The sequence below is a fragment of the Chlamydotis macqueenii genome, chromosome 2 (assembly GCF_036417535.1).
Source record: "Chlamydotis macqueenii isolate bChlMac1 chromosome 2, bChlMac1.mat, whole genome shotgun sequence".
NCBI classification, from domain to species: domain Eukaryota; kingdom Metazoa; phylum Chordata; class Aves; order Otidiformes; family Otididae; genus Chlamydotis; species Chlamydotis macqueenii.
The window spans coordinates 44,201,559-44,224,250 of NC_141557.1; the positions used below are offsets into that span (position 1 = coordinate 44,201,559).

Sequence of the window (22,692 nt, forward strand, 5' to 3'; positions counted from 1 at the left end):
AAAGCCACAGCTTCTGTCTCAATCTTTTAAAATGGACATGTTTGAGATCACAGTGAGGGTTTTTGTTTTAATTTTGGCAACATTATAGCAACTTGACACTGAGTCTTTTAACAGGAGAAAACAGAGAACCACAATTTCCTTGCTCAATACAAATAAAAGGCAACTAAGCATGTGACAATTCCTTTTTTCCTAGTTGTTATACATGAATTCAAGTCCAGAAATGTTAAGCAGTTAGTTCTTCTCAAGAGATATTTTGCAAAATAGTAACCCTAATACAAAATGCATCTTGGCATGTATCACAATGAAGTAATGTTGATGTACATTCCCATTTTCATTTTTCTTTCAAGGAATAAAGATCCACACGTTTGCCTTACTGCAAACTCCTTGCTCTCACTGAGAAGTACTTACTTTTGCAGACAATCTGACACAAACCAATGCTTCCCTTCCTTAAATGTCACATTAAACTACTCAAGTTTTAAGTGTTGTGAAGGGGATTTGCAATCTCTTGCAGTGATTGACTGTATTTATGGAGCAAATGCCAGTAAACAAAAAGAGAATGACATCTCCTTTAAAGTAACTGCAGACAGCACAACTGGCATATTTTTAAATTCTAAGGCAACAGTACTTGACCAAGTTACTATACTGCTTTCTTCTACAAAGCAGAAGTACTCTGATATTTTTCCTTTCGTTTTGTCAATATTGTCACCAGGTAACTGATGTACTCAACTTCTGCATTCAATGAATCCCTTAAGATTACATGTAATGTCTAGTTTGAGAGGTACACTTTTTATGTAAGATGATCTACCTGGCAATATTCACGTATATTAAAAGTACACATGCACATTTTTGCAGACTTGCAATTTAATGTATTTTCATAATTCACTACAAAAATGCAGTTTCACAACTGCTACCATATACTGGGACTTCTACAGTAGTATGGAGAATGTACAGATGTCTTTCCCAGAACTGGCAATACTGAACATTGTGCAAGTTGTCTAGGACTCCAATCCTTTTTGAGCAGCAGTTAGAAGAAAATTTGTGGGTTGGACACTAATAACAAAATACAGATTTAAATAATTTACTCTTAAAAACATTCATATTTATAGCCTCTTACAGAAAATAAACAATTAATCTGATTATCAGATATGTCCTCAGTTTTTCCAGTTCCAAGGTATACACAAGTCTCCATCCTGCAGCACAGAGTAGAAATGCGAAATGCAAAGGTGCATGCCTTGTAGGTACGGCAACGATTCTTCTAGCAGTCGCTTACAACAATCTATCATCTGTGCACTGGAAACACTGGGTTCCTTATATAGCCGATCCAAAGAAAATTTTTCAGTGGAAGTATCAATTAGCTCTTTTTCTGTCATCATCATCCTAGCAAATGAAGACAACAGAGAGACAAAATTAGAACTTAATCTGTTTAAAAAACCCCTTGAAATAATATATTTGTAGGTTATATGCATGTAAACAAAGGTGTCACTTCATGCACAGCTATGGAACAGCTGAGATTTTCATGCAGGTTGATACCCATGTCTACCTCGGAGGTTAGACTGAACACACTTCCATGACTATGGGCAACATTTGAAAGCTGGCACCATTACTTGCTTTTGCTCACCAGGTAACGGGGAAAAATATAAAAATAAAAATCCTATGAGGCTCCATTTTTAATGTAAGGGATGAAAGTACTTAAACAACCTTGAAAGTGTAAGCTTTAAGAATAAAACTCATGTCAGTAACTACTCTGTCTTCTTAACTAAGACCAGCACTCTGCATATCATCAAAACCAATGGATGACAGGTACAGTCACCCGATGGACATTAAATCTATTAATAACTTACTAATTGCCAAAGTATATGGATTCGGTTGGACTCTATGATCTTAAAGGCCTTTTCCAACTTAAATGATGTTATGATTCTCTGAATATTGTATTCATAGCTTGCAGATTATTTTTGCCGTTCACCCTAGACAAAGAGTGGTAAGACACCACACGGCAAACCCAAGCTACGCAGAAATAAAGTTAATGTGCAGCATTAATTAAGAGTGCCTGGAACTGTGACCGATCATCTAACCCAGAGACAGTTCAGGTTCAGCAAGCTTTGCTAGCTCAGGCACATTAACACAGCTATACTTCCAGAGCCAGCATAGTTATAGAAACAGCACCACTGCTGCCCTACAAGGGAGGTGCTGCAAAGCAGCAGCACATTTGCAGAGCCACTGGAATGTGAAGCAGCCCAAGCTAAGCATGGACACAGCTACTGAGACTATTTGACTCATGTGAAAACACTACTGCAGGGGCTCAACACCCCTACTCCCAGAGCTCAGTAGGGATCTCCATGTACTTGCATGACACCCTGCTCTGCTGAGGCACTCGGATTGGTGTACAAGCGCCCAGCCCAGCTCCAGTCAGGGAGGAACTGAGCCAATGTGTTAACATGGAGCAAGCCTGCCATCTGTACCGACCACATCCACGCCACGCTCCTGAGCACATTCTCTAATACCTTAGCACCGAGCTTTCCTGTTCTGTGAAACCTCAGGCTCCCTTGAAGGATATAAAGTTAGCAGCACATAGTGAGATTTATTTTTAGTCACTGCCACAAGGAGGCTTACACTTCTATCACAACACAAAACTGATACTTTACAAAAGCAAGGAAAGAAAAAGTAGATTCATACTAAATCCTGCGTTACTAGAAGACTGACATTATCCACGCAGATAAGACAATGTTCTAGAGCAGCAGTGTTTGAACTCCCCAGTGCATCAGGTCATACAGAATTTCAGCTATGCTATATATTTACCGCATGTAAAACATTAATCTGCATGTGCAAAGTAAATCCAGTCCATCTCAAAATATTTTCCTTAATCTCAGGGCCCCTTTAATAACCACAGGAGGCTAAGAAAAACCAGAAGAACAGCATGGGTTCTGTTCAAGAAAGCATTAAGTGGAAAAGGAGTTTTCAGCTTAAATGAAAGGACAACTAAGGGGAAATATGACACATTCACACACAAAAAAAAAAAGTTGAGGTGATACAAAACAGTCATTCTGTATTTATCTGCTACAGCACAAGAACAAGAGAGTGACAAATGAAATTATTAGGCTGTGGGTCTATAAAACAAAGAACATATCTTCCTTCCTTCATATACGCACGCTACATGTAATTCAACTCTGCAATTTGCTACCATGGGTTATTCTGGAGCCACAAAGACTAAATCAGCTAAAAAAATTATTAGACAATTAAGGGCGGGGGGGGGGAAGTCCATTGAATAGTCTTAACATTAGATAATGTTTCTAGCTTCAAGTATTTTCTCAAGCGCAGTCACGCAGAAACTGAGGAGTAGAGAGTAAAAAAACCCACTGTATTTTTTTCCCCATTCATACAGCCTTTCTGAAAGTTAACAAATGATGGGGACAGACCGTCAATATGACCCAGTATAGTTGCTCTTTATTTTATACAAACCAGCAATCATCCAACACACAACAGAAGAGCTGACACATGCAGCTTGGCTCTTGCATTCTTATAACAGACCTGCTTATACTCTGAGGGGAGCCTCACATTTTTCCTGGATTAGTGTATTTATAATGTGGGGTAGTGTGAGGTTTTTGGGGACTGAGTTACCCAGGTGTAAATGCAGAATTTGCTACAACATCCCTCCCAACCTCTACAGACAATACTTTCCCAATTGTCACATATGGACAGCTACATAGAGAGCTATTCAGCAGTTACAACTTACACGGTAAAAATAAATTAACTTAAAAGCTGGACTAGGGTTATGGAAAAATTCCAACAAACCTCCATGTTTTACCGAAGTCCATCTCCAAAATATATCCTCCCAAGTAATCTGGTCTTAACAGAGCTAAAACCATAAAGCCTTCAGTAAGATACATGCCTAAAATAACCTTCACCAAAAAAAATACCTGGTTCTATATATGACATATACATTTATGACAGCATGATATTTCAACAATTCATTAAAAGTTTTCCAAAGCAGAAAATAAACTTGCAGTAACAACCTGTAAAAGGACAGTAACACCAGTATCTCTGCTTCATGCTCTTAATCCTCAAAGACACATTCAACATACAAGGTCAAGAACAAAATTTACAGTTCTGATGGGTATTACAAGTAATAGACTTAATATTAAGTATGGTACTATGACTCACTATTGTAATCTCTCTCCTCTCACTCACAAGAGTACCAAGGAGGTATTTCTCTCAGCATTCTATCACATTTTTCTTCTTCTTGTTAGATGCTAACTAATATTTTTCTCAACTAACTGACAAACAACTAGAAATAATAATTCTCTAGTCCGTCTCTTATTTTAGTTTAGATTTTTACTGTTTTCTTGTCACAACATAAGTAACATTAATAGAAGTTTGTTGCTTTTCTTAGACAATAAAAAAGTTGTCTTCCTTAAAAAAACCCCACCTCTCCTCTGCGCAAGTAATTGTAAAAAAATTATGTAGTTCTGTCTTGTAAGCAAAGATCTTCCATTTCTGAATAACAGAAATAAGAGTTTCCGCAAGGTGAAGGATGGGTATTTTCTAACAACTGTTTGTGTTCACTGAACACTGAAATTTTTTATTTTCAGTAAAGCTGATGGGTAAGTCCTATTTTATAAACAGAAGGGTTTTTTTTCCACCAAAAGAGCGTGAATGCATTTTTCAAAGTTCTCCTCCTCCTCCACATAAAACACAGGACATGCAAAGATTTTAATGAGCTAAATGTATTGAGTCACATTAACACTTACTCCTCCTTTCTTTTCAGATTCTCTCTTGCTTCCTGTGCTTTGGCAAAAATAAACCATTGAAGGGTTGCTGGATCACAGACCGTTGGGATCATAAAGTGTCCAGATTCATGTAAGCCTGGTGCATACCTGTCACTAATGAAACATGATGGAAGTAAAAAACAACATATCTTTTTTTAATGCAAGGATTTACATTAATTACTTTCATAATGAACTCTAAAATACCAATTAATCACAATCAAAACAACTGGTAAAAAATTAATCAGGCTTGGTTCATGAGAATATAGAAGCAGCATATATAGTTTTTTTTAAATTGCATTTCAAAAGCAACTGTCAACAATACTGAAAAAATACAAACACAGCACCATCATACACAGCTGAGCGTTGACCTGACAGCACAAAACCTTTGATTTAATTGAGCACAACACCAAGATACATACAGAACTTTGACTCTAACTGGAACGAAATTAAGCAGGATTTTCTTCAGTCTGATTCCTTCTTAACCCATAAGAAGGCACTTAATACCTTTAGAAACAAAAAGGCTTTGACATAATTAAAATCTGAGATTACATTAGTTTTCTTCTTAGTGAGCAATAACCAGTTTAAGAAGGAAAAAAAAAAAAAAAAAAAAAAAAAAAAAAAAAAAGAGTAAAAGCTCTAAAAGGAAGAAACCTTTCCTGCCAACACCTACCTTTCCAGAATCATTTGCAAGCCTCGCAGACTGCGAGGATGAAAAGGTAGTCTACTGTCACATAGTTTATTATAGAAAGAGTCCAGAGTCTCGTAGTACTCTTCTAAAGTCATCAGCGGCTGTAGTTCTTCAATATGTATTACTTGTATACCTCCCAGAAGTTGGCTTATCCGTTCTTCCAACAACAGCAGACTTTTCTGAAGTTTGTAATAATTTGGCAATCTCTCAAAAATCTGTGCACACACAGAAATAAAGATTTCCTATGTTACAAAGCATAAAACTATATCTTAAGAAAAGATAAAAAAATAACAAGAAAAAGAAGAGACACCTAACAATGCAAACATGGAACCCAAGTGGAGAGAAAAAAATGATTAAAAAAAATCAGAAATATCAACTATATACATTTTGGGACAAGATATAATGGAATAAGCTTATAAGTATTTTCAGTATTTATACTATAAACACACCAAAAGGCTGTAACAAGATTGATGGATGTCCTCTTTCTCTATATATACAGGAATTAGTAGTCTAAGATTAAGAAAAAAAATAAAAATAAATTCAGGCCTACATAAAATGTTTATAACCACAAATACAGTGGTAGAGCTATTCCAAACACAGTCAGAAGTGGTTTTGCCAGCCTAATTTATACCAATTCTCAAAAAAGAGGAGTCTCTGTTGCTGAAACTAGTTCTTTGGAAGGGTTTGGATGATAACCTAGCTCGTCTTGAGTGTGAAGGGAGAGGAGAAAGGAGGAAGGTATCAGATCTCTGATCTAGAAAATCTATATCAGAAAAGGTTACGAAGTGATCAGACTTGTGAGTCAAGACATAGAAGATGTGACAGGGAGAAGGCTGGAACTGGGTACCAAGTGAAAAGGGAAAGTCTGCAGCAGTAGTCGTCACTACTTACCATCTACCCAGTTATTACTATAACATAGTTTTCCATACAAAAAATACTGCTGCTAGAACAAGTCAAGTGATTTCAGAATAATCTCTTCAGAAACCCAGGAGAGTACTAGAATCAGAACAGCTTTTGGCACAATAAAAAACTACTGGTTCAGCATTTCCATTTGTTACACAGAAAAACTGCAGAAATCCTTTAAATACTATACCTCTGACCAAACATTCTACAGACTGATTCAGACACTACTGCTTCGTTTTTCTAATAATTAGTAACAAAAGTAATAGCACTTAGAACAGCTTTCTAAAATGGGTTAGAATTGGACAAAAAAATCTGCCTTCTAAAAACCAAGTGGCTAACGAACATCATGAAGATTTTCACTGACTTTTTCTGTGGATAGATCTTCAGTGCATTTTAAAATAAAATGCCTTTGACTTCAGGTTCAAATACACAACTCTCCTTTGTCTTCCAAAGCAAGTACCATCACCACAACTAACTACATTGTCCCATCTGCACAATACTTTGTGTGGATATATGACCCCTTCAGAAAATCCCTCAGCAAAGCTCACAAAGAGGAAGCATTTCTCTTTTCAAGGAAGACAGTGTTTATTTTAGCATTAATCAGAATAACACTTATTCCAATGACTATCAACACTCTCAAAACTCAGAGTAAAAAGTTTTGCATTAAATTCTAGTTTCTCAGTTTAAGTTCTTTGTAAATCATTCACATTAACAAACCATAGTTTGTTTTCTCCCTCAGTGAAACATATAGGCAAAAATTCAAACAACCACCAGAGAAAGCTTCTGATTGAGTGCTAAATTTTAATATTATTCATTGATTGTAATATAGAACTAGAATATTCTGATATTTGAATTGGGTGAAATTCCCAACTATGAAATTCCACCGATTACCTCCTTTACTAAGAAATATTTTTTGATAGAACTATCAATAATATTTCAGCAACCAAGATCCACGAAAATTTCCTTAAGTGAGATGCTGGTATCACTACAGATTTTATTTGTGGTCCTTTGCATATAATACTTTATCATTTATAATGACAGAAAGCTTGTCAACTCTGAACTTTACACAAGTAGCAGCAGAATTCACATACTCACTAAGTATCTGACAAAGATTGTTGTTAGTAACAGTTCTCCACAGGACTAAATTTAGAATGCAATGTACACAGTTACGCTAAACATAGCAGCTATGTGTTTGCTTTAAATTACTCATCAGTTATCTGCACCAATTAATATTTTGGTTATAGTTTAAAAAAGGATGTCATAACAAGAGGCATTATCATTTACTTTGAAATCTTCTTACTTTGGTCCAGTGATGGTGAACATCCATGGTCCCCAGCATTACGTGACCTGCTGCACTCATACCTGAACGGTCTGTAAATACTACCGTGCGTCCTAAAGATCGAACAAAGCTCTTTACTAATTTGAGTTATTGCAGTTATTCCCACAGTTATTTAAGGCTTAACTATGCTACTAATGTCACAAGCAACACATTTCTGCAGCACAAATACACACTCTCAAAGTTTGAAAGATTGACTCTTGAAAACTTCAGTTCAATATTTTTTTTCATATAAGTCTTACCTAGCATTTGCCTTTTGCTTGTTTAAACTTGATAGATTTTTAGTTAACTGGACTTTTTTTTTTCTTACAAAGATTACTTTTAAAGTAAGAGAAAAATCTTAGACAGCAAATTCAAAGAATCTGTACAAATAATGTATACAGTAGGAAATACATAATATACGCTTAAAGTATGTATAAGTAAGGTAAAGGTTGGTCAAAGAACTATTAGCACAGCCATTCAACACTACTTCCACAGAACCATCTGCATCATGCAAGCTGTAAGAAATGCTTTGACATTAGGTTTTTGCTCTTTTTAAAAAGAAATAATAGAGACAACATAAAAGGATAATACTAGGTTTACTTTTGGGGGATAAATCAATTATCAGTCTGAGTATGTTTTTTTTAAGTGAAGTACAAAGATCCTCAACAATTCTTTAGGGTAAAAGCAGAGGCAACTATTTATCAAAATAAGCTTCCACAAAAGCTTTCAGTGTGATGTATTAATCTATAAGACAAAGCTCAAAGAGAAGCTCTTGCTCTCACAAAATCGTTTTCCCAAAATCCTTAAGAGTGAGCAACATTGACTTTAAAACATCTAGTCCATCCTTGTACCCCAAGGCAAGATCAACTGTACCTGTATAATTACTGACAGGTACTTATCCAGTATATTATCAAAGATCTTCAAAGATGGAGACTACAAGGGGTTCATAAGACAGACTTCTCTAGCACTTTAAATCCTTAGCATGCTTAGGTAAAGAAACTAATTTGAAACACGATACAATTTAAAACTACTACTTATTGTCCTACCCACTCTCTCTTTTGACAAAGGATTAGGTGAACCTTCAAATGAAAGCCACTCAAAACTTGAGTATCTGCAGACAGGCATAAAATGTGGTTACACTTAGAGCAAACAGCTACTGCCACAGATCAAACAGCTGTTTGAGAAGAATGGTTGGTCAGGTTTACAGAATATTTTGGTTTTCCTGAGAAAATACAGACTTTAATATAGGTATTTTATGGAATATGCATGACAAGAGAAGACAGTATCATTTTAATGGTATTCTATAAAAGTTCTCCTTATATCGTCTCTTTAAAGAGCTACTTGCATTTTTATTGTGAATCCACCATGGGTAACAATCTATTGCTACATCCATCCTTTCAGAGGTTCAGTCTGAATTTTTTACTTCCATTGTTAGTACTAAGTCTAGGGCCTTCAACTCACTCAGTTTGCGTTTATTAAGAAATAAGAGAGAAGCTCAGTGTAGCAACTACACTACAAGGAAAGGTCACTTTAAAAGTTAAAAGACAGCCAGTAGCTTAAAATCTAAGTTCTCTCCAGCTTTCTGGTAAGCCTGGCAGGTTTGTTTTTGCTGTTATCAAAAGCATTTGTGAAAAGAACTAGAGGTCCCTTGTCACAGAAGAGTCATGTTCATCTTCGAATCAATACTGTATTAGGATACATGAAATGAACGACAGAAATACCTTTAACATTCTTTAACAGTTCAGGTCTCTGTCGGACTAAGCGGCCTAGACTGTGTAGCTGGCTACAACGGTGAGCAACACCCCAGCTTCTCTGCCACCTAAATAAAAATATAATTGAAAACATTTAATTCTCAACATTATTAAAATAAGAAAATAGCAGAAGTTGAGATGCAGCTGAAAGCCTTATAACACAACTCAAAATAACACTCCAAGAGTAATAAAAGCAAAGGCCTACTGAAAAAGCTACCCATGTCATATGCTATTTGAACAGATAAGAAGCCTAAATAAAATTTCAGTCTTTCTTAGAGTGCTAAAAAAAAAAAACTAAACCAAAATCAAAGGAGGAATAAAACCAGATATAGGAAAAATAAATATAAAACTTGGTAGACAGAACAGGACTTGCACATCTGTCCCCCAGTAAGAAGGAGGTTAGTAAGTAAATATCAACAGACAACTCAGTATTTGGTTCAGTCATGTGGCATGCAGTTTCTGTTTGTATACTGCGTAATATTTGTCTAGGGAAGCAAATACTGTACATTAGGACACTGTCTTTTTTTTTTTCCTTTTAGTTTCTAGCCCAAAACATCACCACGATTCCAGTGGTAAGCTGCAATATATATACTCATATTTTAGAGGGAAATAATTGTTAAGCCATACAGAAGCTAGGTGTTACATTGGTGACCCTAATAAACATAGTTTTGACATCTCTTCCATCACATTCAGATCAGACAAACTCCTAACTAAATTCCAGAAAGCATTTAAATTGTAAAGTTGTCCCAGTGTAGTGAAAAATTACGTCCTTTTACAAACTTCTAGTTGATATAAAACTGTCTCAAAACAGGAAATTATCGTTCCCTTATTGTACTGGGTGTGTGGGATGGAGTTAATTTTCTTCATAGCTCTCTTGTATTTTGTATTTTTTACTAAAATGGTGATGATAACAGCACTGTTTTGGCTATTGTGCAATGCTGGCACAATGTCCAGGTTTTCACCTTCTGTTCCCCTCCATGAGCAAGCAGGCTGGGGTGGGCAAGAAGCTGGTAGGAGTCACAGCCAGGACAGGTGACTCCAATTGACCAAAGGGATATTCCAGACCACATGATGTTGTGCTCAGCAATAAACGCTCAGGGAAAGCAGGAGGAAGGGGGGACCCTTGTGGTTCCGGCGTTTGTCTTCTCAAGCAAGTATTACACATGCTGAGGCTCTGCTTTCTGTAAGGGGCTAAACACCTGCCTGCCAACGGGGACTAGTGAATGAACTGCTCCTTTTGCTTAGCTTGAACGCACAGCTTTGCTTCACTTCACCTATTAAACTTCTACCTCGATCCACGAGTATTCTTGCCTTTGTTGTTTCTATCCTCTTCCTCCCACCCCACTGGGGGCATATGAGTGAGTGACAGCGTGGGTGTTTAGCTGCTGGGTGGGGTCAACCCACATCATCTCATTTAGGGAAACCTAACTGGCAAAAAAACCACTCTTTGGGATGCTATCTAATTGCAATTCTATCTAATGCAAGTCATTTTAATAACTATTTACTGTTACCTAAAAATATCACTTTGCTTTCAGTATCACCAGACAGGAATGTAAAGACATGGCTTATAGATCCTACCTACCCTTCAGCTGTTCTGAACTTACATATGAAATAAAGCTAATGACTTGGTTATTTTTTCAAACCTCTGTGAACAGCCTTAGGCTGCAGGATCACATGTAGTAGCTTCTTATCAAGATACTTGCTTGTCAGATTTCTGACACTCACACTCTTTTCTGAACTATGACAATGTAACTCCTGAAAGGTTAATAACTCTTCACAGAACACAATAGTTGTAATGTATTTTAAAAGCATAAAATATAAGAAAATTAAACATAAACCATGAATAAAACCAAACCTATGCATTTGATACTGAAGACTGTTTCAGAAACTTGAACTTCCACCACAGCACAGCTGCAGAGGATCAGAAATTGTGTTAAAAAAAACCAAGATGGCTTCAGCTTAAAGGAAGCCAGGGTCTTTTACACAGTAAAAGGAACAAAAGTATGATTTCAGAAGCTCCAGCTCTCTCTTTCCGAGTTAAAAGAAGAACTTAACAGACTAACCCTTGAAATAAGTCCCCAAAGTTTATTTTTCCATTGTTGAATACCCTCACTGCCATTTTTCCATCCTGAATATCCCACTTCAGAACATCCTCATTCAAAGGCACAAAATTTAAAAAAGGATCATAATTTTTTTTCCTGGAAAATATTCTGAAGAAGCAAGATCACCAGCTGTACTCAGCCCAGGCAAGCAAACAAATATTTTCCTCCTCTAGAGTGTGGGAAACAAGATACTAGAAAGAACAATATTTTTGTTAAGCCTTCAGAGGATGTCAGTATGTGCCACCTGCAAAATTACATTTCACTGGCAATCTAATACCTTTGTAGATATTCACTTGAATTCAGGAAGAGCAATTTTATCCAGCAAAACAACCCAACTAATGCATATGCACAGCTCCTATTTCAAGGAGCCTATTTTCATAGAGCCTATGCTATTAGTTACAAACACTATGGTTTTTTTTTTGAGCAGATTGTTAACAGGAAACTTTTGTCCCAATAGATTTTTTCTAGAAAAATATTATTCAGTGCAGTAACACTTTTACGTATATGAAATATAGTTGTTTTGCTGGATAAGCTTTTAATGCTCATGGCTAGTATTATACAACACTTCCTTGCTTTGACTTTCTTAATTCAAATCCAACTAATCTAATTTATTACCTGATATCTGAGAGCTGGAGTTGACGACAGAGTTCAAATTTTAAATGTTCTAGCTCTTTTCTAAGTGGCAAACTCTTTTTCAGCTTTTTTACTGCACTTGCTTCATTATAATCTAGCCAGGATCTGAAAGAAGAGGAGGAAAAAACTCAACAGTAGAGGCATGCTGTATTATCTTTCACACAAACAGTACAACTGAATTCTTACCGTTAACATTAATGTTTTATTTCAAGTTCTCAGGTAACGGGATTTTATAAAAGTAGAGGACAGAAACTGAAATTACTAAACACTTCACCTCAAGATATCTACAAAGGAAAACCTAGTGCTTAACATCTTTGAGAGACTAGGGAATCACACTGAATCAAAATACACTGACAGCGTTACAACTGTAAGACTCACAGGTGTGAAAGGTGTAGAGCGGCAGATTAGTGTGATTTAGCGGGGCAGCTTCAGAACTTACTGCTTTAATGAAAGAAGTTCCCACACATCTGCCTTTAAAAAAAAAAAAACCCACAACCAAAGTAGACTATCAAATAAGGAAGGTGGTACTAAAGAGCTAAGTTAGGGAACTCCTACAGAGCTGAGATGAATAGATGAATAGATCAAGCAGGTCAAAATTTTACAGTTCTTTTGTCAATAATCACAACCAGGCAAACATGACTCATGGAGTACATCTAAAATTTTCAATAAATAGATCATCCTATTTCTAGGAAAAAGCTACTCTTGAAGAGATTCAGCCTTTGTTCATAGCATAAACTTATTTTCATACCCTTATTTTTACAAATACTTCCATTCTCATACTGTATTCTAAGCAAAAAAAATTTCAGACTTGGAAGCAAAAAGAGAGGCCAATGCCAAATGGCTAGGTATTAAAACCAGACTGTTAATATGTAACTGTTCATGGCATTTCTTGTAAATGTGTAAAAATAAGTAAAAATACTCTCTAGTGTGTTAAATCTCAGTTAAGTGTTTAACAGCAGCATATATTACAGTAGTTTTTCTGCGAGGTGCTAGGCAGGATGAGGGGTGTTCTTTGCTCTGAAGATACTACCGCTGCAGTTCTGCATTTCTTTCAAACGGCATCTAAGTTTCATTTGTAGAAAAAGTTTTTCAAGGCAGTATTTTTCACCCTTCCCTAAAATGACCATATACAGATTTTATAAACAACCAACTTCAAATACACAACATGCTGAACTAGATGATTTTTAAAGACCCTTCCAACTCAAACTATTCTATGATTCTACGCTGCATTTAATGCAAGTTCAGTATTTATAATTGCCTCAATTTAAATATTAAGGTTTGTATGCTGAACTACAACTCAGAAGCGCAACACTAACATATCTGGCAAACTAAAACATTCTTATCTTAGTTTCATGTATTATCTCCCACCTCACCACCAACAGAACATGATCATTAAACACTAACAATAAAGTTAACAGCCATATAGTTTTGTGTTACAGAAGTCCGGTAAAAGGTACAGGGCTATCTGGAGCAAGTGGAACCTCTGCTTCCTTCTGAATCACCACCAATATTCCACAAAACTGAAAAACTAGATCAACCAAAACTAGATTGACCAAACATGAATGCTGGGCAAAGAGATAAGAATGCCTCAGCTTAGTTGGCAATACAGTTAGCCCAGTAGCTTATCTTAACTCACTTTAATTATTAAAAGTGTGACAAAATTACATGATGGACAATAAAGTTCTATATTGTTCAGAATCTTTACTGATTGCCTTTAAAAAAACCTCAGCATTAGAATAAGCTCACTTTAGGTTACAAAAAAATCAGTTAAATAAAAGCCTTACATACATTAAAGTGGTTTCCACTCTCTGGGCTTGTTCTAGTTCCTCCTCAGGATCCTTGAATCCAGTAAATGAATAGTAAGTCTTATCCCATTTGATGGGTCTGTTCACTGTGCTTTTTGCTTCCTTGTGGGGCTGAGAGTTCACATTCAAACTTTGAATATGCTCTGTAGATAAACTGCAGGAGTTGAGAATATCTAATACTGTGCTCAGGAGATCCCTGGTATGTAATGTAAAACTGACTGCTCGAAAACCTAGAAAATACAAGTCCCACAAAATTAACAATATTTAAATAAAATTATTCAAAACACATACACATTTCTCTCATCTTACAAGAACCCAAATAATGAGCACACAGTTGGAAATTATTATGATATTGTTATTTCAATACTCACTGCAAAATTCACATGCAGTTTAACCTTTAAAATTGTTATGTGTCCAAAAATGTAAATAGAGCTGTTTTAACTTTCTGAATCATTGGACAAACTGGAAACCGAGCTACAGATGCAGCATAACTCAAACAAGGATGCTTTTACTTTATCAGTGGCAGTTTTGGCCAACAGCTCTGCACAATTCACATTATTACTGATCATCACTTTAGATATAATTTACTGTAGAAATTCCGTACTATAACAGCTCTTCACAGGCTATGAACAGAAGCTTCAGAACAAAACATTACATCTGCATGCTGGCTAAAACCAAGTCCCATCACTTAGCTATCAGGTGCAATGGCCCCATTAGAAAGCATGCGTTAGACTCAAGAGCAGAACACAGCTGCCAGTTCAATTGTTACTTTAAGCAGACTGGGCATAACACTACTATTTTATTGAAAAACGGTATGATTTTGTTTTCTAGCACTAGAGTTCCTCACAATTTGCTCAAGTGTTTTGACTAGCAGGATATAGAACATAGAATGCATCTGTTAGATAAGGCATATTGGTACATTACAGATAAATACATAGAATAAAATTAATCAAGCCAATATTCCAAACTCTAATATTTTCTGTAGTCTCAAAGCTAAGAGACAATGTGGTAAATTGAAGCTTCACACACTATAGAACTTCTGCTTACAGAGTAAGTTCCTACTGATCCTACAAGCACTCTGACATTGTGTACTACACATTACCTGCAATGAAAACCAAGGATCCAACTGTGGTTCCAGTTAAAGATGACAACAGTATTAAATGTAGTAACATTATGATCTACATCAACCTATGTTTTTTACTTCCTCATACTGTAACATGACCTCAGCTTTGTAATTTCTCATTCTTTCAATGTTTTTTAAAGCTTAAGATGTTTAATTACTTGGGATGGTCCTAGCTGTCTGATGTAATACATATTTTCATGGTTTAATAGGATTTTATTCAGTTGCAAAGTCATTATGACTGCACACAGCTAAGTAATGGTCTGAAAGAATTTCAATACAGGAAGATACATTCTGCACAATATAAAAGCACCTGAAGCACTGAAGGATTCTTGAACATTAGAAGAGTTTGGTTCTCTTTCTCTTACATAAAAAGTAAGCTGCGTTGGCTTAAAGGAGCGAAATCCTGGTTTCTGTAGATTCTCCAAGTAGCCATTTAACCTCTTCAGAGAGTTTTCATTTACTTCCTGTTTAAAAAAAAAGAAAAAACCAACCAACCACACATTAGAGATTATGAATTTGGCCATTTTTCATCTAAACTTTTAAAAATCTTACATGCAGAATTAGTTTTTACAAACTGCCAGCTGCTTTTAACAAGTAGTGATATAGTTCATATTCTCAGGATTCATGCGATATATTTATTTATTCATAAACTGTGTGATTTTCATACCACTTTTAAAGCTTTCAAGCTTAAAGAAACCCATTGATTCAGATATAAAGCACAGCATTTCAAAGTGATAAAGCAAGTAATATGTATTATAAATTACACTGGAAGGATTCTGTATTTTCTTTACAAAAATTAAACAGAAAATATGACTAATAAATAATGGATGTTTAAGGGATCTATCCTTCTTAAAAATAAAGGAAGTGCATCTTTTTGTTCACTGGTAACAATCATATTCAATTCTAATACCACTTTTGTTTCTCCGACAGCAAGAAAAGCAGAAAATTTCTATCCTTGATACGTGACACGTTTACGAAGAAAGCACACTAAAAGATTTTTACCCTTTCTTTGGGATGCTGGCCAAAGAAGTCTGGATGCACAGCAAAATAGAAAGGTCTGAGAGCATTGATAGCATCAGCTCCTGACAAAGTTCTTGACTGAAGAACACATTGCAGCAATATCTTCTCTAGACATAACCTAATAAAGTAATAAAGTGTTTATGTGTGATGCAACCAATCAAGTTACAAGCAGATATAAATTACATTAGAATGTCACTGAACGGAGTAAACATTCACAGTTGCAAATATAATCATTTAAACTGGTACCAGAAGTCTGAGTGATGGATTTTTCCCCTTGGAACTCACAAAGCTGTATTTACACGGAGCAAATCCAACAGGCTTGAGAGATAGTGGATGCTAATGGCTCATTAAAGACATGGAAATAAGTACAATTACTTTTTCCTCTACTTTCTCAAAGCAGGCTCAAATAAAAATTCCCCAGTTAAGTAGTTTCAACGATAAACACTGGCTTCAGTGGTATTTTTTGTAGCTATTGCTGAAGCTGCTCTTAAAAACCAACCTTTACATGCTTTTGAATCTCAAAGCCAAAACCAGTATTTTTCAAGGAGTGTCAAAAGAATATTAAATTTTACCCAAAAGTAATAATCACAATTCAATCAAAAGAAATTTTGCATTATTTTGAGGTCCACACACTTGTGCTCTCTTAAAAAAAAAAAAAAAAAAAAAAAAAATCGACTTCCCCAAATATACTCTGTTATAGGAGACAAAGTAAGAAGACAGTACTTTTTTTGTACTTTGATCTTCTCTGAAAGAGAAGAAAACAAGGACTAAAAGAAATTTCAGTGATAGGAAGACTGTTTCACTTAAGGAAAAGTTAAGTTGAAGAAGTTCTAGGAAGTTCAGAAAGTACAAAAGATGGAATATCCTCAGTTAGGCATAAATTAAACAGCAGTTCTGCAAAGCCCACACTTGTGTAACAGAAGACTGAAACGGAAGGAAAAACAAGTTCTGAACTAAAGACCACCAAAATTTCCTGCCATAGCTCAAAGCTGGTGCTCAGGTTAGCAAACTAATTACCAAGAGACATTCTATAAAAAAGTGGAAAGAAAATGCGAATTGGTAAATACTTAGTAACAGATTTATCCTTTAGCCAATTTTACAGGCTAACAAATTCAACGGGTCAACCATTTTATCTGTGATTAACGTTCATTTTAGTTTGCAACTCAGATGGGCTGGGATTCTGCTCTGTTAAGCAATACTTACTGTATTGCATCACTCATCCAAACTGCAAGCCCCAAAGAGGAAAATATATGGCAGATTGGAGGCAAAGCTGCTTCAAATTAACAGAAAACTAGTAACTTTATTAATAATAGCAAGCAAGACTGTTTTACAAAGAGCTATTTGTTCATCATCCTAGACCAAATAATTGTCCTCTACACAGAAACATGCAAGGCTGCTTCCTGCCTGCTTTCATTAATTAAAAAAAAAAAAAATTCCAAAAAATCCCCAAATTTGTCCTCAGAAAATATGTGCTACTTTTCATTTTGGCAAATGGTAGTAAATGATAACAGTTGAGTTGTCAAGCAGATTCAATGACCCTTACTTTACCTTTTTTTCTGTAAACCTTTCCAGCTCTTCAATTACAAACATTAAAGCAATAAAAGCTATGTTTTCTGCCTAAGAGGTTGGCAAATATTTAATTAGTAGGTCTTGAAAGTCAGCTTGCTGAAAGCAGGAGACATTTTTGTAAAAAAGTGGAATATAAAATCTGTAATGTAAGATGACTGCTGAAATTTCAAACTGTTGCGACTAAAAACAATTTTAATACGTGTGGATTAAATGGAAGATTAAAAAAAGACAAAATGTATTACTGGCAAACACTTCTACCCCCTTGCTGCCTGCATCTGAGAGACTCTAAGACTAGATATTACTATAGCCGACGATCACACTCAAAATAGTTGGAGATGGTGAAGTATCACAGCAATATCATGTTTTTACCGAGAGCAAAAGTTCTCAATGACAAGAAATGCCAGAGTTGCTCAGTGATGCAGGAAAAAAAAAACCTCTGCCTGACCTGGCAAGAAAGAAAGCAAAGCACACTGGATAAAAGTCCACTTGTCACACATTTTACCATTTTGTATCCAGAAACATCAAAATAGTCATCCTGCTAAGGAAATAGCAGAGAATTTTTTTAAAAAATATTTTTTTTTTTGAAGCAAGTGGACACTAGGTGATAGAAAGGAAGAAAGTTCTTTCAAGCAAAAGAAAAAAAACAGTAAATCAACCAGCTACCTATGTGATAGCAGTTTTGACTAACAGCCATGCAAGAAACTCACATCCTCCTAGACCCAGCTGCTAGAAGGAAGTAAGAAGCTCAGTTCCCTCTTCACTTTATTCGTACACCACTTCCCACATTCACTCTTGAGCTACACTGCATGCCGTTTCCAGCAGTTAGGAAAAAAAGTTCCAACATACCTGGAAACTATTAATCATACTTCCAAGTTTATTAATCATAAACTTCCATCTGGTGTTGTACAAGAAAAATGGCCACGTATGGTTAACTTCAGTTCCCTTGTTTTCTATCTAAGCCACACTGTCATGCTAGTAGGAAGACTTGGGATTCCAGCCAAAAGTCTATTTTGAACTTGCTTAAAAGAGAAACGCTCAAATGCCAGAATTAGTCTGCGTGACAGAAGGAAGAATTCATTCACTGAAGGTGAAAGACAGAACTCTGAGGCATCCTTCAAGTGAAGTGACAAAACAAGTGAATTAAAATGAATTTAGAGAGAGAAAATGCAAGAAAGATGCTTATGGCTTTGCTCACAAGGAGTAAGGATTATTCCAAGAACTTCATTCAGATGTGAAGAGCAGAGAAAGGCTTTATGTTTAAATCAAGGTCACAACCACTCTGAGGACAGCCGTCTGCACTTCATGAAAGATATGAAACACAATCTCCACTAGAACACATTATGCAATCATATGCTAGGACAGATTTAATTTATTGATTAAATAATTCCCTCCAGCTTTCTTTTTACTTTTTCTTCACATCTCTGAAGTTTAACTTTTTGGCTTATAGCTTTGGCACTGAAAAGCTTTGTTAAATTAAGCCCATTATTACAGATATATTCTCTCATTTTGAAACACTGAGCTTTAATAACTCAATAATGCAGCAATATATTTGATATCATATTCAGATTCAGACTACCACTTTCCCATAATTAAGCTATTTTAAACCCCTTGTTTTGTTGAGAGTCTTTTTAATATCTCACTGGAGGACACACATATGACTTTTGGGGATTTTCAACTGTGGATGCTCTGTTGAAAGCTTCAAGCTGTAAAGATGAGAAAGCCAACAAAATAAGCATTAAACAAAAATACCAAACCAGTTTTACATATATGCAAGTCATAAGCAAACACTTAAACATATGCTAAAGGTAAATTAGGTCAGCAATATGCCATACCTTCTCACGGCTCTCAAGCAGCAAAACATGTCAGCAACTCAATGGTCAAGCTAACTTTCAGCCATCCACTAACTCACTTAAAAAAAAAACCAAAACAAGAAAAAAAAAAACCTGTTTAGTACTAGAAATGAGTATTTTCCCCTGTTACTTATCCGTGCATTCTCCAAATCCTAGCTGATAACTTTTAATAGTAACACAAACTTGAGCAGTCACACATAAAACCTTAAGTTTTGCATAAGAATGTTTTCAGTTTCCTCTATAAGCAACAAGTTTTACAAATTTGATTTGAAGATGAGTATTTAAAGATGTTCCAGTTAGGAAAAAAACCTAAAAATTTACTTATTGAAAATGTTTCCCACTCTTCCTGGTGTTCAGTTTTTGTCTTCAGTATTGAAACAAAAAAAGATACGCTTTCTTGAAGCACTAACATATACCAGCTTGTGGAATTTCATGTAATTTTTTACTCTAAGTCCAAAACGTTCAAACAAACAATAACACCTGAAAATGTATATGCCACTATTTTATGTGGGCACAACGTAAAACCAAAGGGAAAGACACTGTCATACAGCAATGCCCAGAAATCTTTAGCAAAAGTTTATGGCATTCATAAAAACAAATCAGCAATTTTTACTAGTAACACCTGCACTATGCAACTGTAGTTGAGCGTTTTCCAACAGCAGATAAACCACTTAGCATGTCAGAGTGCAAACATATACCTAATTACTAGGGATTATGAGGGAAGTTCCCTATTGGGAATGTTTTCATGCACTTTTTAAAGAAAATATACTTTTCTTTGCACTTTTCAAAATAACATGTTCCTGCTAAGTATGCCATCTTAAAGCACCTGGAATGAGCATTGTCAGAGAAATCAGAGTATCAGAGAAATACCATCTCTGTTCCAATACAGCAGGACAGCTCCTGTGGCTGTTTTGCAGAACACTTGAAGTTTTATAAGTGCATCTTACTAATACAACTATACTTAACTATGAATATAAATTGATTACCAAATATTTTACTAGAGGTGAACAGGGTGAGAAAAAAATAAGCTGAGCTAAAATATTCCCAAAATACTTTATAATGTTTGTCTTCCGATTTTCGACTAGGTGGGCAAGACAATAATAATTTTATTTTTCATGTCCCTAACAACAGTCCTAATCATAAACTAACTTAAATACATTAACAAGCTCTCTGGTAATAGAACAGTTTTCTCTCTCTGTAATTTTAGCTTCAGGGATTTGGACAGGGGACAGAAAAAAAAACAAGAATGTCACTAATCTGTGGTGACACTTTATATAACCAGACAAAGGCATCTTTGTTTCTCGTTTTAAATGCTCTCTTAACTGCTCAGAAATTGTTGCATTGCTCAGTCAAAAAACAAAATCTCCTGGTTTTGAGTAAGTTCCACCTGCACCACACCTCAGAAGATATGCTTGCTAACACAAAACAAAGTAGTACATTGCAGTCATTTCGCAAAAGCCTTTGGAAACACGACACTGCACACCAGCACCTCGCTGCTCAAAGCGAGATTATCTATTTCAGCCGTCTACCTGCGCTTGACCCGCAAGACAGCATGAAGAAAACAGCACATAAATAAACGACAGTGAAAATAAGCTTCGGTGGAACTGATTGTCGCACTGCTTGAAAGAAAATAAGCTCTAGTCATCCAGCCACTAGCAGTTTTAACTACTTAAAGCCGAGTCCTGTTGAAATTCAGTTTAAAATTCACTAACGGTAAGGACGTCGGTCTTTCCGACAGCCTCTGAACTGTCAGCGCTGTCTGTCACGGGCCTCCCCCCCGCCCCACTAAGAAGGCAGGGAATCACCGTCCGGCAGCAGCCCTCGGGAACGCCGGTGCTGACCGCCCCGGGCCGCCGGCTGCGCCCCGGCAGGTGCCCCGCCACTCAGCCACCGGCGGCCCCGGACACCTGACGAGCCTGCGCCGCCCCCAACGGCCGCCCCGCGCGTGCCCGCGCGCACGTAGCGCTACGCCCGCACGGACCCGCCGCCACCGCAGGAGCAGCGACAGAGTCCGGCCGGGCTTCACGGCAGCCCCTCCACCCAGACTCAGCCTCGCCGGCTCCCCGGTGGGGTCGCGCTGCCTCCCTTCCACTCTCCCCGGTGTCCCCCCTCGCGGAGGATCCGGAGGCCCCCGGCCCCCCTTACCGCCACGGCCGGACAGCGCCCGCCGGGGCTCGGCCCCCATCTCCTGGCGCAGCCGCCCCCGCCGACGGCCCCGGAGGGGGCGGGGCAGCGCGCCGGCGGGCGAGGGGATTCCTACCGGGGGCGGGGGCGGCGCGCGCCTGCGCTCCCAGCCCCGCCGGCTTCTGCGCGAGCGGCTCCTCCGCCGCCGGCTCCCCGCGCTCACGTGGCGGCCGCGCGCCCTCCCCTGCGCAGGCGCGGTCCGCAGCCGCCAGCGGCCACGCGCGCGCCGCGCCTGAGGGCTGCCGGGGTCTCCCCCGGCCTGGGGGTGAACACAGCGCTGAGCCCGGCGTCGTGCCTTGCGCTTTCGCAAAATGGCTTAGGTGAAACAAACACGTTTATTTCACGCTTTAGGTGTTGCTGCTGTCCTGTTTGGTTACAAACTGCACCCCATCTTGAAAGTGCGAATGGTGGTGTGACAGCCGTTTCTCAAAGGCCGGTAACACAACATCTAGAGAAGCAGTCCCTCTCCATTTCAGTCATAGTAGAGTTACGCCCACAGCTGGTACTCGGGGACATGGAAGGAAAATCCCCAACACAAGAAATTGCTGCTCTTCTCCAAAGAGGAGGGAAGGGGTTGCCCAGGTATTCCCGTGTGCTTTTCCTTTGTTTTGCAGGAAAAAAAAACGCCAAGTGGGAGAAAAACCAACTGTGAGCTCTGCAGTCCCAAGGGGAAAGCAAAACCTGTTTTCCTGCAATTACTAATGCTCAATGTATATGTACACTTACACATCTATTATTCTTCTTCAGGGTGGTTGGTGTCAAGAAACAGCTGATGCAGACACATGCAACCTCAGAGCAAAAACATCTATTGCTGATGAGTTTCAGAACAAAGAGAGATTAACTGTTAGGGATTGGAGTTATTTGCATACAATCTATTGCATTTGCTGGCAGGAAAGGTTAAAAACAGGACTGACAAGGTTGAGGAACTATCTGTAGTTCAGTGAAGCTTTAAATCAAGTTAACACTCTCATAACCCTTGGGAG

At 37.4% G+C, this 22,692-nt stretch overlaps 1 protein-coding gene across 2 annotated transcripts; it reads right to left on the reverse strand.

Moving 5' to 3' along the window:
- Positions 1-843: 843 nt before the first annotated feature.
- On the reverse strand, positions 844-21,798 carry TCAIM (T cell activation inhibitor, mitochondrial). Of its 2 annotated transcripts, XM_086741584.1 has the most exons (12): positions 21,671-21,798; positions 19,508-19,583; positions 16,089-16,224; positions 15,397-15,550; positions 13,947-14,193; positions 12,141-12,263; positions 9,394-9,491; positions 7,655-7,746; positions 5,434-5,666; positions 4,746-4,877; positions 3,790-3,853; positions 1,240-1,377 (listed from the first exon to the last, which is right to left on the reverse strand). In XM_086741584.1, the coding sequence occupies exons 2-11, from the start codon at positions 19,534-19,536 to the stop codon at positions 3,799-3,801; spliced, it is 1,299 nt and encodes a 432-aa protein (XP_086597710.1). In that variant the 5' UTR covers positions 19,537-19,583; positions 21,671-21,798; the 3' UTR covers positions 1,240-1,377; positions 3,790-3,798. The 2 variants fall into 2 exon arrangements, with proteins under 2 accessions (XP_086597709.1, XP_086597710.1); XM_086741583.1 differs by lacking the exon at positions 3,790-3,853 and having other exon boundaries at positions 844-1,377; positions 21,671-21,783.
- Positions 21,799-22,692: the final 894 nt, after the last annotated feature.